Source organism: Chrysemys picta, chromosome 3, assembly GCF_011386835.1.
Source record: "Chrysemys picta bellii isolate R12L10 chromosome 3, ASM1138683v2, whole genome shotgun sequence".
Classification (NCBI taxonomy): Eukaryota; Metazoa; Chordata; order Testudines; family Emydidae; genus Chrysemys; species Chrysemys picta.
The window spans coordinates 150,122,537-150,140,917 of record NC_088793.1 but is presented as its reverse complement, the minus strand read 5'-3'; the positions used below and the strand labels follow the sequence as shown (position 1 = coordinate 150,140,917).

The 18,381-nt window shown below is 43.8% G+C and overlaps 1 protein-coding gene across 1 annotated transcript in view; it reads right to left on the bottom strand.

The window, feature by feature from the left end:
• Positions 1 to 440: 440 nt before the first annotated feature.
• The window catches only part of DNAH8 (dynein axonemal heavy chain 8), a 595,636-nt gene continuing 577,695 nt past the window's right edge, over positions 441 to 18,381 (bottom strand). Inside the window, exons 90-94 of the mRNA XM_065589982.1 lie at positions 16,080 to 16,236; positions 12,170 to 12,322; positions 11,880 to 12,069; positions 1,727 to 1,848; positions 441 to 1,079 (exon numbers count right to left, since the gene is read on the bottom strand). Of these exons, the coding sequence (XP_065446054.1) occupies positions 792 to 1,079; positions 1,727 to 1,848; positions 11,880 to 12,069; positions 12,170 to 12,322; positions 16,080 to 16,236 (910 nt within the window). The 3' untranslated portion in view covers positions 441 to 791. The remainder of the gene's footprint in view (positions 1,080 to 1,726; positions 1,849 to 11,879; positions 12,070 to 12,169; positions 12,323 to 16,079; positions 16,237 to 18,381) is intronic.

Below are 18,381 nucleotides of genomic sequence, written 5' to 3'. Positions count from 1 at the left end.
GCCGTGGGACCGGCGGACTTCCCGCAGGCATGCCGCCGAATCCGCATTACCAGCAGACCTCCCGCAGGTGTGCCGCCGAAAGCCGCCTGACTGCCGTGCTTGGGGTGGCAAAATACATAGAGCCATCCAATGGCTCAAAGGGAAATGCCTGGGGATCGCTTACTAACATTCAGAGTGCAGTTTTGCTACATCTACATTGTCTAGCACTGTGCAATGAACCATGAAAGTATGGATCAAGTTCTCTCAAGGTTAGACAGAAAAGTGTTATGTTTAATATTCAAATTTACGATTCACTGTCCAGTGTTGCTTTTAAAACTTGTATCTGGAGTAAAATAAAGCTTCATTTTGTAATGTTTTGTATTGCAATCTGTTTTCTTCTAATCTCACTGAAACCAGATATGAATAGCAGGAAGCAGAAATAATGAGAAAACAACGGCATGTTTTTCTTTTTAATAACATCTTCCACTAATTTTATTATTTAAATCAATCTTTACTTTGCTTTTAAGTATTGTTATGCAAACTCTCAAATGTTACAGTTACTGAGATACTTGACCTTAAAAACATCACCAGTGAAATAATAATTTCCATTACCAGTACAATAACTTCTTTAGACTGAGGGAGAAAGGAATCATTCTTAGAACTTGCATTTAAATTATTCATATTGAAAGATTTAATATAATGGACAAAGGGCAAAATATTAAACCATTAGAAAAAAGGCAGCTTAGGATATTGATAACTGGTTACATGTGCCATAGTCTATAAAGTTTCTGTCATAGTCTGAAGGACGGGGTTTACTTGATGTCACACAGGAGCGCCACTCCTCTCAGTATCCAGTGATCTGGAGATACGACTGTCCTTAAATAGATCACAGTGATGTAGGTCAGATCCGTCCGCCTGGGTTTCTTGTAAATAGGACAAACATAGAGTTTGGGATCCTTGGGACCAATTGTGTTAACAGCAAATATGTGCACCACAGGGAGTATTGTGAAGAGAATCTTTGGTGTAGGTTCAGTGAGTTTACTATTACGTCTGTCCCAGCCTGCGCCATCCAAGTACAGTCCGTAAATATAAACCCCTTCCTGTGTGGAGAGGGAGCAGATATGTTATGCATATATGGTATCTGGTTTAACTTATAATATGAATAATTAATTTAAGCCTCTCAAAATAAGCCTGTGTATTATAGTTAGAAGGATCTGCAATAAGAAAAAAATTGAATTTATAATTTAACATTAAATAACTTGAAAAATCTTCAGAGAATAATGTGATTGAAATGAGTGGAGATTAGTTAGTTGAGTAAGTGAGTTCACCAAATAGAAGATACTACCTAACATTCATTCTGAAGTACTTTACATAAATGGTAAAAATATATGCCATAATTATTCCATGGCTGAAGAATGGATACATTTTGATAGGTGCATCTTTATCCCACTTTTTAGCAAATAGCACAGATATTTTCTATTTCAGTTCAACACAGAACCCAAAAGATAGTATAGCTTAGTGTGAATATCTGAATATTTCTTTAATGCCTTATTTTCATAAGTTGCAAAAGAGAAAGTAAGAATCCTCACATTTTCTGTAATTTGTATTTAACTTCTAAAATGGGTAAAAACTGTGAGGTGAATACAGTGTCAACTTTTCTTCTAGCAATTTGAAATGCCTTAATTATGAAAAAATATATATTAAATACAGAATTTAATATAAAAATATCTTCATATGTCATACATACAGCAGGGGGTGTTGTGATTTCTTCTTTAGATTGCTTTAAAACTTCATTATGTATTGTAACTGTATCTAACGCCCAGCCTTTATGTGCTCGAGTTGCTTCTTGTCTCATTGCTGTCAGGAATCCTGAAAAGTCAAGCCACAGGATTTAGTGTAACTCACTTGAGCAAAAGAACTAACAAAAAGGTAGTGGACACTCCCGAGGCTACTGGACTGGACCCAAATGTGGGGTCTCATCTGCTCTTGGTTTGCTGGGGGTAGGCAGAATTTAGGAACTGGCTCTGGGCCTTTAGGCACACACTTCAGGTACAGACCCTACGTTTGACACCCCTCTTGACAGTGACGATCTGCCTATGTCCTGAAACTAGTGCCAACTCTCTCAAGCCTCCGCAGTAGCTGTTGCATGTTCACAGAGTTCCACCAAAGCTATGGACCCTTTGGTTTACTATTTCCCTCTTTGGGGGCTATTGGACAGCATACGCAAATAACATACAGATTCTACAATGGAATTTCTAAACATGCACAATTTACTCTTAGACAGCACAAGAGCTATACAGATCTATTGAAAAACAACCCGGATTCCTAGAGGTGTTGATAAATGACAAACAGTTAAGAGCAATCATGGGTCATTAACCTGATGGATCTCCTATTCAAATGACAGCATCTTTGGACAGCTTGGATTCTTTAAATCCTTGGCACCTCAGGATGAAAGGAAATGAACAAGGAGCCCGATTTCCTTGTGGATTTTGTTATGCTTGATGTAAGTCTTTAGTGCTTTTTTGATATTTAGGGTGCAACACTGCTTTTTGGCTGGGTACTGTTTCCATGGGCAGAATGAAGGAAGTCATAGGGTCAAAGGGATGGGTGGTTACAACTTTCAACACCAGTGGTAGGTCCCACTTAGGGAATATCAGTCTGACTAATGGTCTGGCCAGTCTGATTGCTCTGAGAAATCTGGATACCTGAGGATTCTACCAAGAAGCAAAGACCTACACTACTTAGGGCTAATACCTGGTGTGCTATGGTGCTGGACTGAAGGCCTTTATCTGCACCTTCCCGAAGAAAGTCCAGAGTGGCCAGAATTCCAGGATCCCTTGGATCAGTGTTGTTCTCTTGGCACCACAAACTGAACTTGGTCCATAGGTTTTTAGCATGGAAACTCCCCTCGATGAGAGGAGAATCCTGATCACTTTGGAAGATAGGCCAAGTGCAACTAACACTTTTCTTTCAATAGCCAGACAATCTGAGACTGAATGGAGGAATGGGCCTTGGAAAAAACATGTCTGGTATCATCATCTAATTGTGGTTCCAGCTTGAACTCTATTGGATAAGAGAACCAGGGTCTCCTTGGCCAGTACAAAGCTAGCACTATCACTCTTGCTTTTTCTCACCTTATATTGGATCATCTTCCCTAGGAGAGGGAAGGGCAGGAAGGCATATAGCAAGCCTTGCAGCCATCTGTGTAACGGAGCATTTGTCCCTATGGGGTTTGTTTCCCAGGTGAAGACTTCTAGCCATTTTGTATTCTTTCAATTGGCAAAGAAGGTTGACAGGGGAGACTGAACATCTGTGAGATCAAAGTAAACACTTCCTGGTTTAGGCATTATGCCAAGTAGTTGACTTTGCATCTGCTGAGCCAGTCTGCCTTTTGTTTCTGCTCTCTCTTTATGTGTCTTGCCTTTAGGGAAGGGAGAGTCTTGTTTACCCATTCCATTGTCTCCATGGTTTCTGCATGTAGAGTTATGCTCCTTGTTCCCCCTTGATTGTTTATATATCCAACCATGGACATGTCTGGTTGGACCAAGATGGGATTGCCCTGTAGGTAGTTCAGGAATCTTAGCAGAGTTAGTTTGACAGCTGAGAGCTCCAAGAACTTGATGCTGCAGTTCCCTTCCTGGAGCTCCAGATATTCAACATTGTTCTTGGTCACAGAAGTTCTCCCCATTCTTTCAGATTGGTGTATGTTGTGACAACCTGCAGACCTGGAACGCATATGGGACATTCTGTGGAACTGTCCATCATCTTAGGAGATCCAACATCTGGTTGGGAACCAGCACCTGGTGTTGCATGCGTTCCAGGGAATGGTCCCTGTGATGGGCTATATAAACCCTACACTGGAATAGAAAGAGTAAAGGAGCAGTTTTGGGCCCATGTGGCTCCACCCCGCCACACTTGCAGAGTTGCTCCAGTTGGAGGAGGAGCTTAAAAGAGAGCCAGATAGCTCAGAAGGGGGCAGACAGGATAGGAACTACCTTGGGAGTTCCTGAGAAAGGGCCCAGCTGAAGCCCTGGCTGCAGGAGAGAATTCTACAGGCAACAGCTACCCCAGCCCCTAGGGGAGGACCAGCCTTTCCCTAAGTCCTAGGGAACCCTTCACTCCGTTGTCTGGTGGATCATTTGCGAGGCTTTCTGACCACAACCTGGACTGGGTGGGTAAGTGGTAGGAAGTGACCAAAGGAGGCAGTTCTGAAGCACTCCTGAGTGTTTGATATTGCTGCCTCTCATAGGGCTCCTGGGTTGGAGCCCAGTTGGAAGGGATGGCCTGGGCTCCCCTACCAATTCACCTCCTGCAAAGGGGGCACAAATCTCTACCCCCTGAGCTAAGGGGGATAGAGACATTGTAAGCTCTGAGACAAGGGTGTGCAGCCCCTAGAGCCCTGTATGTAGGCTGAAGGCTGTTTTGTGGGGGATGTTGGACTTACATATTTTGTTGGACTGTTATCCCCCCGCTACCAGAAGAGGGCAGACTCAACTGGTGACCTGGCCAGAGGGCTGAGTTACTGTCTACTGGAAAAGAGACCACCACTGTGTCAGGGCCACCATCCACAGAGGACTCTAGAGATGGAGGAGAATCATCCACCTAATCATGATTTGGTACCACCGGCAAGTGCAGCTCCTCACAGTCCCACACTCTCCAAAGAAAGGCCGAGAGACACATGATATGTGACCTTACCCATGGGGAGACTCATATGCACGAGACCAGAAGGACTAATGTCTAAAGATATTGAGCTATGGTTGGCTTCATTCACCTGTCCAGCATTGATATTAGATCCTGTATCTTCTGGAATCTGTCTAGTGATGGGTAGATCTTTGTCACCAAAGTGTCCGTCTCCAGTCCCAGGTGTACTTAGTCCCTTCTTGGATACTCTGGGTGTTGATAGCAACCAATGGACTGCTGTGATGGCTTTGACAGTGAGAGAGTTGAAGCCTCTCTGTAGTCTCAGCTATTAATTTATCTAATGTTTCCATCAATAGCTCTCAGCTCTAAGTCTGGATGCACTATCACAGGTGTAACATGACATCCTTGTAGCTACCAAGTTAGAATCCATTGCTCATCACAAATCATATCAAGGCTCTGACCAAGAAAGGACCTGCAACATCTCACTCCAAGCAAGGATCATACCCTTAGAAGATGAGCTGCTTGTTTACCATGAAGAAGGCTTTCCTATTAAATATATGAAAATACTTTCCGTCTAAACAGGGATGGCTGTGGCTTTGAAATTGCTGTGCAGTGTATCATCACTCTTATGGTCTATGGGCTCTTTTGGAAGGAAGTCCCCTTCTGAAGGTGTGAATATGTCTTTCACTGGTGGAACTACTGCTGCACGAACCTTAGGCTCACAAAATTTATGGAATTTCTTTTTTTTTTATATAAACATTTTACTCAGGTTAATCAGTTTAATCAGGTGTCCTCATTTGGATCTTAAGATGCCCCCAAAGGAAGTATCAACAGGAAAACATGTATCTAATAAAGCTTCAAGAGGAAGATATTTTCTAATATTAATGAGTTTTTTGAAAGCCACCGACTGACATCCTGTTCTGGAAAAGTCCTGTAGTTGGTTGGGTTTTTTTAAATTCATGTGTGGTACTTCTTCCCCTAGCCCTTCATCCTGGCATGGGGTACACACACCTCAACTGTGAAAATAGCTGGTTAGCTGTCCCCAGGAGCCTGAAAGGCTTCCTGCCTGCTCTCCCAGGCAGGCCAGCACCCAAGTAAGTGGTATAGGAGCAACCTGGTACCACTTGGAGCTTTACTCAGTAAATCAGGATTATATTGAACACAGGAAGGGATTTTTCTCTTACCCCTCTGTAATCCCAAAATGGTGCCGCTTTTTGGAGAGTGAATCCTCATGTGCCTCTGTTCTTGTCACAGGCTACTTGAAGTGCTAAAGGTTTTAATGTGGAGCGGGAAGGGACAGACCCTTTCCTGCCTTTCCCTGGCAGAGCAAGAGTTTGTGGCTGATGATTTGAAGTCACAATTCCCATTCTGCTGCTGCCTCAAATCTGAGCCCCTTTCCTTGGGCTGAAAGCCAGATAGGCACAAATTCCATTAGGCTGCAGCCTGAGGCATGACTGCCCAAGAGATAGACTTCTCTGCATGCCCATACATGCTGCAGGGTGGGGGAGGGGCAGTGAGTTTGGTACAGAGCACTAAGAGATTCTGTGGAGGAGAAAAGCCCCAGCAAACAGTCCCCCGGGGGAGAAGGCAAAAGAGAAGGGTGTCTAATCCCAATTTCCACCCCCACTTGTTTATTAACAATAGTAATCCCTACCTTGCAAAGGGCATATTGGCTTTTACCTTTTGGGACCTGGAGAGTCTCTGGGTTTTACATAATGTACGCCAGAGTATCATGAAAATCCCTCGGTACACAGTGCGAGGAAGGGGAGCTTTGTAGGAGCCTTGCTTCTCTCCCCAGGGATTGTAGGACTCACTTTAGGACTTGTGGTGGGGACTGGTAGCACAGAAAAGGACTTATCTTTATGGTCATTTGTTGCTCAAGGACTTACCCCATGAATGGACTTATGAAGTCCTACTCATCCGCAGAGCCGCTCCCTGTTGTGCTCTGTGTCTCCTGGTCAGGTTTTTCTGTTGTTGAGTTGCGTCTTTTTGGGTGGAAAGGGACCCAACATGCCTACCTGACTCAGAGCCCTGTGCCCTAGCAGAGATAGGGTCAGCAGGCTAGATGTAGGATGGGCATTTTTTACTTTCTACCAAGCCTCCAAAAGCTACCTCATATACAGAGCACCTTTTGGATTTTGCCCAGTGCTTGCATGGCTGCTCTGCCTGTTTGAAAGGGGGCAGATAATCTCAGCTAGGAGGTGCTGCAGTGGAGGCTCTGGATAGCTGTGACCAGCAAGCTGCTCAGAATCCAGTACTTGCTCTACCATCCCTGAAAGGGGGCAGAGAAAGCCGGAGGCTTCGGACTCTTCAGATCCCAGCCCAGGAGGAGGCTGGGAGGCTTGAAAATAAATACAAACACTTTAACTGCCTGAAAAATGGTTAAAAATAAAAAATCTAAAACAAAAGGACAGGAGTGAAGCAAATCACCACTTGACTGCTGCCCTGGAAGCAGAAGATCTGGCAGCAAGCAGGAGGAGAGAGTATGGCTAGCACAAGCTGTGCAGTAGCTTTGAACTACCTCCAGAAACGGCAGACAGGAGGAGAATAGTTCATATTTATCAGAATTGTGGGAGATGTTGGGCAGCAGAAAAGGCTACAAGAGTTGGATATGGCCTGGAGAAAGGGGAGTAAAAAACTATATCAAAATTATTGCCCTGAGTTCCTGAGAGGATGGCAGTGTTGTCAAAGGTTACTAAAAATGGAAGAACAGGGGAAGGTTTGGGAGGAAAGATGAAGAGCTGAGTTTTAGCCATGTTTGGTTTATACTGCCAGTGAGACAACTACATGGAGATGTCATACTGGCACGCTGAAATGCAGCCAGAATAAAGGAAGAAAAGGTCAACAGTATAGAAAAATAGATTTGTGAATCACTGGCTTAGAGATAGCAGTCAAACCTGTGAGAATGGATAAGATTACCTAGACAGAAGAAAAGGTTACTCACCTTGTGCAGTAACTGTGGTTCTTTGAGATGTGTGTCCCTACGGGTGCTCCACTCTAGGTGTATTCGCACCCCCTGTGCCTCAGATTGGAGATTTTAGGGAGCAGTATCCATTTGGCCTGCACATGTGCTCTCACAGTCTCATGCCCTTCATCAGGGCTAGATAGCGCTGTGCAGGCAATCCACCCTGAGTTCCTTCTCTATCACAGATCTCATTGGTAATAACTCTGAAGCAGACGGGAGGAGGGCAGGTAGTGGAGCATGCCTAGGAACACACAATTTGCAAAACCACAGTTACTGCACAAGGTGAGTAACCTTTTCTTCTTCGAGTAGTGTCCCTATGGGTGCTCTCCACTCTAGGGGACTGCAGCAGGGCCCCTAATAGAGAGGTGGGGCTTCAGAATCAAGTCTAGGATTGAGGATAAAACAGTGGAGCCAAATATGGCATCGGAAGCTGAGTTGTGAGTGACTGCATAATGTTCAGCAAATGTATGAGCAGAAGTCCAAGTCACTGTTCTGCATATTTCTGCGACTGGAACGTCCTTGAAAAAGGCTATGGAAGTGGAGAGAGATCTTGTGGAGTGAGTTCAAACTCTAGAGGGAGGTTGAAGGTCATGAGTATAATAGCAATGGGTAATGCAGTTTTTGTTTAGAGATTGAGGATCCCTTCGATCTGTCGGCAATGGAGAGAAATAGTCTGGGAGATTTCCTGAAGGGTTTACTCATATCCAAATAGAAGGCTAATGCTCTCCTGACATAGAGTGTGTGTAAAATCACCTCCCTTTTTTCCTGGTGTGGTTTCAGAAAAAAAAGTCGGAAAGGTGGATAAGCTGATTTATATGGAAGTCTGAAGATATTTTTGGTAGGAACTTGGGGTGCAGTCGTAATGTAACCTCGTTTTTGCCATTAGAGCGCCTATCTCTCCCACTCTCTGAGCAGATGTAATGGCCACTAGGCATGCAGTTTTTGTTGAGAGGTGTAGAAGAGAGCAGGTGGCCAGGAGTTCAGAGGGAGGCCTCATAAAACACCTCAGGACAAGGTTGAGGTCCCATGCCAGAGTAGGGCACCAGATTTGTGGGAAGAGGTTACTCATATCCTTGAGAAACCTTCTTGTTGTAGGAGGACCAAAACAGAATAACCATCTATCTTATGATGGAAGGTGGTGATAGCTGTGAGAGGCACTTTTATGGAGTTTAGCAATAATCCTGACCTTTTTAGTTCTAGGATGTAATCTAACACAAGCGGTAATGGAGAGGATGTAGAAGTAATGTGTCTTGAGTCACACCAGAGTTGGGATCTCTTCTACTTTTGAATATACATGTGATAAGTAGTTAGTTTCCTGCTATGTAGCAGCACCATCTTTACATTCTCAGAGCAGATCATTTCCTAGCTTTGGAACTATCAAGGAGCCACACCTTGAGTCGGAGAACCTGCAGCTGGGGTGCTGGATCCAGCCAGCATCCTGAGAGAGGAGATGAGGAACAGGCTGGAGAGTGATTGGTAGGTAAGTCGCCAGTTGAGCCAAGGTATGGAAACCATGTTTGTCTTGAACATGTGGGAGCTATAAGTATAACCCTGGCTCTTTCTTTTCTTGTCTTGAGCAGGACTTTGGATATTAGAGGAATTGGTGGAAAGGCATAGAAGAGACCTGTGTTCCAATGTAGAAGAAAAGTATCTCAAAGAGAGTGATGTCCCAGGCTGGCCCTGAAGCAGAACTGGGAGCACTTCTTGTTTCTGGCTGCAGCAAATAAGTCTACCTTTGAGACTCCCCAACATAGAAATATGCTGTGAAGAATGGAAGGGTCTATTTTCCATTCATGATCCTGGGAAATTTCCTGCTGAAAGTGTCTACTGTAGTGTTCTCTATGTCCAGGAGGTAAGCTGCTGAGATGTTGCTGTGGTAACAGATGCACCAATTCCAGAGTTTCACTGCCTCAGCACAAAGGGAAGATGATCTCACTCCTCCCTAGTGGTTTATGTAAAAACATACAAAATGTTGTTTGCCATAATCTTTATATGTTGCCCCTGATCAGTGGTAGGAAATGTGTACAGGCATTCCTGACTGCTCTGAGTTCCAGTAAATCGATATGTAGTGTGGATTCAAGTGGGGACCATTTGCCTTAGATAGCCTGGGTGTCCAGGTGAGCTCCCCATCCCAATAGGGATGTATCTGTTGTCAATATTAACATTGGGGTTGGCTGAGTGAAGGGAACACCTGCAAAGACATTGTGAGGGTCTTTCTGCCAATCGAGGGAGGTTTTGACTGACAAGGGCATCACTAAAAGTTTAAGCTGTGTGTGCTTGTTCGTACACTGTTCTGAGCCATCCCTGAAGGCAGCGCATGTGGAGTCTCATGTGATTTATTATAAAGGTGCTCATTGCCACGTGTCCCACGTGTCCCCAAGATCTGAGGGCTGGTCTGACCTGTTGAGATTAAGTTGGCTAAGGTACTGAACCTGTGTGATGGAAGGAAAGCTTTGGCCTCTACTGTATCTGGGTAGGCCTCTATGAATGAATGGAGTTAATGTGGACTTTTGGATGTTTAATTGTAGTCCCAGTTGGAGGAAAAGGTCGATAGATTTTTGTGTGGCCCTCAAATCATCATCAAAGGAGCATGCTTTGAGCAGGCAATCGCCTAGATATAGGAATATTTTAATTACTTGTTTGCGAACGTGTTCCATTACTACAGAACACTCTGAGAACACTCTGGGTGCAGATGATGGACAGAATGGGAGCACCTTGTACTGAAAGTGGTCTTGTCTCAGAGTGCTTCTTAGAAACCTTCTGTGGGATGGGTGGATTGTGATATCAAAGTAAGCATCTTGGGCCAAGAACTAGTCCCCCTGGCCTAGAGATGGGATTATTGCTGCCAAAGTAACCATTGTAAAGTAAAGCATTGTATCTTTACAAATCTGTTGAGTGATCTTAGACCCAGAATGGTTCTCCAACCGCTGATCTTTTTCGGTATCAAGAAGTAATTGAAATAGAAGCCCTTCCCTCTCTGTTGAGTGGATATTGGTTCTATAGCACCTAGGTCCAGAAGACAGTTGGTTTCCTGATGTAAAAGGTGAGAAGGGTCCCTGAAGAGGGATGGGAAGAGGGGTGGGCAGGAGGGAAAGAGATAGGTAAAGTGGATCGAATATCCTGTGGAGATGATGATCTCCGGTACCCACTTGTCTGTGGTTATTTGTTACTCTTTTTCGTCAAAACTGGGAAGGCAGTTAACAAAGGGGTGGAGATGTTTGGGTTGTTGCAACAAATAAAAGTGTGTGTGGGAACTCGGGGTTCACCCAACACACCAAAATTGGTATTTAGATGCCGATGGCTGTGATGTGGGGCAGCTGGTATACGCTTTTGTAATCACTGTCTTTTCTGTTGGGGTTCATAATGCCATGTAAATTCCCAGTGAATGCAAAATGGCTCTGGAATTTTTTTAGTGTAGGGAGGGATTCATCTGTCTTTTCTGCAAAGAATTTGGATGCTTCAAAAGGAAGGTCCTTCACAGTGAACTGGACCTCCCTTGGAAAGCCAGAAAGGTAAAGCCAGGAAGCCCCTGCATCACCGCTGCTGTTGAGATGGAGTGGGCAGCTGTATCAGTGACATCTAGTGAGGCTTGCAACAATGTCCTCGCAAGAAGCTGACCAATAGAGGACAGGATATCAAGATGTATGAAGTGGTTGAAGGTGCCAATAGCCACTGAGAAGTCAAGAAAAAATTTGTCCCTGGTGAAATATTTACATAGTAGGTTTTCATTACTATGGTTTATGTAATATTGCAAATGTATGTGGCACTTTACAAATCAGAGAGTATATTAATAAAATATATTACCTGACACAAAGAGTTTACATTGTAAGACTGGTAGCATAGAATGAAAGAGAGAGGGTTCCACCTCCTACCTATAATGAACCAATCTGATCTTGGTTAAAACAAGCCAACAAATAACATCTCTCTACAATGTACAAAACCGGTTCCCACAATGTGCTCATATCTGTTTTTGCTACTGTGCAGTTTCTAAATCACCTGTTGCAGCAGAATGCAACTCTCCAGTACTTGCAACTTGCAGTTTAAAATTAGATGAAAGGTTACAATCCATAAGGAAACAGGAAATAAAAATATATTTCCTTTAGAAACTATGTTATTAATTTTTGCTACATTAGGTCCATGACCCAGACTCCTGAATTGAAGAAAACAACTACTTCTCATTATTTCATCATTTTCATCTACTACATTCAATGACATATATAGTGAAATGCATCAAATTGTGATTAAACATAATACACTGTACTATAAATATTAGCAAAATCCTGCCAGTTCCTACCTTGTGGATTAAAGAATCCAGTCATCCAAAACACATTTGGTCTCCCTTCAAATATCCAGGTATGGAACTGAGTATTTCTTTCCAGGAGTTCAGTAAACCAGAATCCAAGCGTTGAAGAATCCCAAGATACCCTTTTCCACATTTGAGGAATTCGAGCATCATACATATTATCAAGTGCATCTCTTAAATTCTGAAAAAGTGAAAATAATAATATATGAATTAACTGAAACAGCTGAAATGTGTTAGTTATAAAGTGAGTACTTTTTTATGATAAAGATGCATATACTCACCTCACTCATAATAATGGTTCCTTCTATGGCTAACTTAAGATCATTCAGACTGTTTCGGAGTATTGTAATAACCTTTTGCATTCGGTCAATTTCTTGACGAAGAAAAATATTCATAGAATTAAGGTGTCCCATCTTTATTAAACGGGCTTTCACCTAAAATACAGGAAATGTAGAGAAAACAAGTCAATTAAATTTTGAAGTTTTGCAAGTATTGTCTATATGGTAGTTTAATGCTTTTTTAGTACTGAGAAAAATAAATGATAGGCCTGTGATTTGGGATTGTGGAAACACAACCCAGTGGGATTTTTAGAGGGACAAAGGGGGATTCAAGGGAAGTCAGTAAATATTCTTATTGAATCCATCTTTTTCTAAGAGATTCAGATTCTGACAAGAAATAATCAAGGATCTTGTAACAGCTCCTTAGATGGCTGAGTTTGCATCAGGATATGGTTTCTTAGATCTGCAAAGCAGGAAGTTAGGCAAAAAGGCTCTGGTGAAGTTTGAGGAAGGGGGATATTTGTGACAGTGAAAGTAAGCAGTGATAGTGAAGCACATGGGTTCATACAATCCAACCACTGAAACCATGACTGAAGAGAAGGTTACTCACCTTGTGCAGTAACTGAGTTCTTTGAGGTGGTTACCTCTGTGGGTGCTCCACTTTAGCTGGCTTGATGCCTTGCACTTGTAATTGGAGATTTGTGGTAACAGTGCCACGCTGGATATAACCTGGGGTTTGGACTGAGTCATGACTAGCCAGTCATCCACGTAAGGGTAGATCTGCACTCCTAGTCTCCTGAGGAATGCCGATACCACGACCATACGTTTTGTGAACACCCGAATAGCTGCAGACAAGCCGAACGGAAGCACCATGAACTGGTATGAATTGTTTCACTATGAATATGCCCTTGGTATATTGATACTTGAAAGTATGCATCTTTTAAATCATGGGTGGCATATCAGTCTCCAGGATCCGGAGAGGGAATAATGGATGCCAGGGTGACCATGCAAAACTTTTTTTTTGAGATAGTTGTTGAGCCAACACAGGTCTAAAATAGATCTGAGACATCCCTTGGCTTTCGGGATTAGGAAATAATGGGAGTAGAAACCCTTCCCTCTTAATGCTGTGGAAACTCCTCTGTGGCTCCCACCTGAAGGAGAGACTGAACCTCCTGGACCTGAAATTCTTCATGTGAGGTGTCCCTGAAGAGGGACTGGGAAGAAGAGTGGGAAGGAGGGGTAAAAATAAACTGGAGGGTGTATCCTACTTCTACAATGCTTAACATCCAACAGTCTGTGATGATATGGGACCAAGCACTGAGGAAATGGGAAAGGTGGTTTCCAAACAAAAGAAGAATGGGGTTTGGCATCTTTGAGTGTCCCATCAAAATGCCTGCTTGGAACAAACTGGATGTCTAGGAGGGGCAGGCATTGATGGAGAAGTAGAAGCAGGAGGTGGTCTGTGCCTATAACCTCTATTCTTTTTCTGCAGGACCTTTTGTACAGCTGGAGCAGAATACTGAAGGGGTTGCTGAGCCCTGAATTGCTTCCTCGAAGGGGACGGGGTGTGCAACCCAAGGGACTTTAATATTGCCCTCATGGCCTTTATCCCATGGAGCTTAGCATCAGTCTGCTCTGAAAGGAGCTAGGATCCCTCCAAATGATGGTCCTGACCAGTCTGTTGGACCTTCGCCAGGAGCCTGGAGGACTGTAACTAGGAGCTCCTACACATGGCCACTGTGAAAGCCATAAACCTGGCTGCTGAGCCAACCACACTCACAGAAGCTTGTAGTGAGGCCCTTACCACTGATTTTCCCTAATCCACTAGTGAGGAGAACTCCTGCCTAGCATCCTCTTGGGGCATGTTTTTAAATTTTAGCATGGAGTTCAATACGTTAAAGTCATACCTGCCCAAAAGTGCATGCTGGTTTGCACTCCTGAGCTGCAACCCCACAACAGAACAAACTTTCCTATCAAACACATCTAACTTTTTTTAATCTTTTGATTTTAGGGTTGTGCCCAGATGCCTCAGGCTTTTTCTCTCTCATTGGCAGCAGACACTACCAGGGAGAAAGGAGTAAAGGGATGAGAGTAAAGGAACTCATAACTTTGGGCAGGTGCATAATACTTGTGCTCAGCCCTTTTTGAAGTGGGGGAAAGGGTTGCAGGGGTCTGCCATAGACCCTTAACTGGGACCATAATGGCCTCATTGAAAGGCAGGGCCATTTTTGAAGGACCTGCAGTAGCTAAAATATCAACCAGGCAATGAGAGGATTCTTTTACTTCCTCCACCTGTAAGTATAGACTTAAGGAAACTCTCTAACAATTCCTGGTGCACCTTATAGTCAACTGGGGAAGGTGACATGTCCCCCCCCCCCCCCGAGACTGCTTCTTTAAGGGAAGAGGAAGAGGAGGCCAGCATTGCCTGTGGATGCTCTTCTTCCATTTCTTGATCTGCAGGGTCCTGTTGAGCTGGCTCTTGATGTCCAGTACTTGGCCTGGTACCAGAGTCAGGAACAGATGCTACCCGGTGGGTAGGTGCACACACCATTCCGATGACACTGAATAGGAGTGCCTGGAATAGGATCTGGAAATGGGCTCAAAGTCCCCTGAATTCCAAAAGGCCACTGGCTAGGCATAGGCCCCCAGTGACCTCCTGGCCAACCGCTTGATGGTACTCCTGTGACCAGATCCATGAAAGGGTGGAAACTTCTGGAGGAGGGGTAGTGAGCGTGGCTCTGAGGACAGGAAATGTAGGACCCGACCTCTGACTTGGAAGACAATGATTCTCTTTCCACTGGCCCTGGAGGCATTATTCCAGACAGTGCCGGTGACTGAGGGAAATCTTCAGGGAAAGCGGGCATCACAGGTTTTCCCTTTGGTGGTACCAAAGGACGAGCTGTCAGGAGTATGTGAGGCTGACATGGTACTGAGTGCTGTAGTGATTCTGGTGGTTCTTCTGTGTGCACTGGAACCAATAGCATCAACTCTTGTACTGCCAGCAGTACAGGCACCGACAGGGTCAGGAGGTTCCTGGCAGCCTCAAACGTCTCTAGCATGGTTGGTACTGAGACAGTGTCAGTATGGTGTGATGCCACAGAGGTGGAAGGAGCTCCCTCTGGTTACAGACTCAACAGAACGTGCCTAGGCACTGAAGTCAATGATGCCATCTTCGGTGGTACCAAAGCAGAGGAGTGCTTTACCACCGCAGTCTACTTCTATCCCTGTGCCAGGGATCTCCTCTTTTTGTCAGTCTGCTTTTTATGCCTCTTATTAGGCACTGGGGATGGTGAGCAGTGTTGGGACTCAGGCACTTGGTGCTGAATCTGACCAACCTGGCTCAAATGGAGGGGTCAAGGCCACCTCCATGAGTAGAAACTTTAACCTGGCTTCACGGTTTTCTTTGTGTGAGGTTTAAAGTCCCTGCAAGGTTTGGCAACACTCCCACAGTATGAGTTTCCTTGAGGCACTTCAAGCAACTTGAGTGCAGGTCACTCATGGACATAGTACTAATGCGGGGCTTAAAGCCTGGTAACTGAGGCATCCCTTGGCACCAGGAATCAGCTGAAACCCTCAGATGGGGTAAAAACCTAACTAATTAACTAAACAAACACTAAACTATTTACAATAAAATACAGGAGAACACAGTCCACTGAAAGTACTTGCAAAAGCAAGAACAGCAGTTCCAGTGACTGTCACGGGTGGTATGAAGGAACTGAGATGCTTCGGGATTGGTTGGGCCCTTTACACTAGCATCAGCAGCACACAGCAGAAGAGGCACTCAAACCACTCAGACAGGTACCACTGAGAGAAAAATTTCCAGCAACTATGTGCAGGGCATGCGCACACCCAAGAGTGGAATGCACGTGTGCAATCACTTGAAGAAGAAATTAAAAAACCCAGACTAGTTTACCTCATGGGGTACATAATCAGGAGGCAGTTTGTCCAGCATATCTTCAGCTAATCGGTATACAATGGCTTCACGAGTTTCTCCTGCTCCACCTCCACTTTCCTTAGGTTGAATATTGGTAATGGTGTCAAGAACATTGGCTGCGGTGTTACTCTGATATCTGAGAGGAATATTAAATCATTAGGAATATTTCATAAATTACATAGCTTCTTTACAGCTAAACTGTATGCTTTGTAGAATCATGGAAGTCAGAAAATGGAAAACACCTATTTGGTTATCAACTAGATTGTGAACTCCTCAGGGTAGAGATTGTTTCCCAGTGCTGAGCATGCAGTAGGATAAGGGACCTTTGTGTGACCTCCTTAGAGTTCTACTCCAGGAATAGGAGGAAGAGCAGGTTCCACAGGGATATTATTCCATTCTGTTAACAAGAGGGTAAGGAGAGAGCAAAGCCTTGAATCTTCTCCCCCAATGTGCTGGCTTTTGTGGGAGGAGAAAGGAGAGAAATCTGTATTTGTCAAGGAGCTGTAACAAGTTATTTTCTATGAAGAAGAAGAGAAGGATTTGTGGCCAAGAATTACTGTCCTTGGGCTGCTTCTTGGGAGTGAGGGTGGGCAGAGCTATGCATACTGTCCCGATTACACAAGGATAGATGTAAAGGCCCTTATTAAATAGTAAATCCATTCTTTCATAAGGCAGTACAGGATTGATGGTAAAAATTTTTGGATTTACAGCACTGGAGATTAAAATCCCCTATCTACAGAATAAATACAGCCTGGGCAGTGCTAGGGTAAGGTTATGCTCTAAGTCAATATAAAGAAGTGAATAAATGTATGCTATACTTGACCCCAAAAGAAGGTAGTCAGTGCCAGCCCTACAACACCAGTACAGTCACACAAGTACTTTTGTTATACTGCTACATAGTCATAAGGATGTACAAGAGAGAGTCTGAATAAAACAAGTTTATTACCAAGAGGTGTCCATCCTGGTGTTGCAGGGCTGGCCTTGCCTATCCTCCAAGTCAAGTACAGCAAAAACTTGTATACTGACTCAGAGCATAACTTTACATGTCAGTTTTGCCTATCCACCTTCAGATTACACCCATCTCCATCCACTACTTTGTCTCATATATAGTTATATAAGAAATGAAACTAAAGATTGTGCTGGAAGATGGATGCATGTGAGCTCTCAAACAGGGCCAGCTCCAGGTTTTTTGCCCCCCCCCCCCCCCAGCAAAAAAAAAAAAAAAAAGCCAGAGTGCCGCCACTGAAGGAAAAAAAAAAAGCCAGAGTGCCGCCCCAAAGAACTGGAATGCCACCCCTTGAAAAGTACCACCCCAAGCACATGCTTGGAACACTGGTGCCTAGAGCAGTCCTGCTCTCAAAGCAGTTAAGCTTTAAAAACGATAACATTGGAGCAAATAGCTATAGCAGTTCAGCATAAACAGTTTGTGAATGAAATTTTAAAAACTATAAATCAGAAAAACTAGGAGAAATTACTTGTTATTCTGCTTTTCTGAAGATATCTTTCTGACAGAAATACTTACTTTTGTGTCTTAGATTCTTAGTGCAAGGTTTTAAAGAATTCTGACTCCTAAGAGTGGTGGTACAAGGTTAGAGTATGAGTCGGGATGTCATATGTAATTCCTAACAGGTTATAAATACCACTATCCCAAAATTGCAGTCAGTTCCTTTATGTGCAGTTCCTTTATATGATGTCAATTCAAAAAATATTTTAAAAATAATACATTGCAAATATAAAAATATGTCCCCTCCCCAAATCAAAACAAAAGGAGAGGTTACTCACATTGTGCAGTAACTGGAATTCTTAGAGATGTGTTCCCCACGGGTTCTGCACTTCAGGTGTGTATGTGTTCCCATGCGCCATTGATCGACAGCTCCATGTGCCTTTAATCAGAGATTTTTTGTAATAGTGCCTGTTTGGCCTGTGCATGTGCCTTAAACATCCTCATGCACATGCTAGATAGGGCTGCACAGGTGAACCAACCTCAGTTCCTTCTCTACTGCAAAGTCCTGCAGAGGAAACTCTGAAGCAGAGGGGAAGGAAGTCCAGTAGTAGAGCATCCACAGGGAAACACATCTCGTAGAACTCCAGTTACTGTACAATCTTTCTTTCATTAAATAAGGTATGCATGCTCCACTTTAGATGACTCCCAAGTAGTATCCCCACTGGGGGAAGGAAGCTGAAAGGCAGAGTTTAATACTGATGACAGAACTCCATTGCCAACTGCTGCATCTGATCTAAAGGCATGAACCAAAGCATAATGCTTGGAAAAAATATGTAC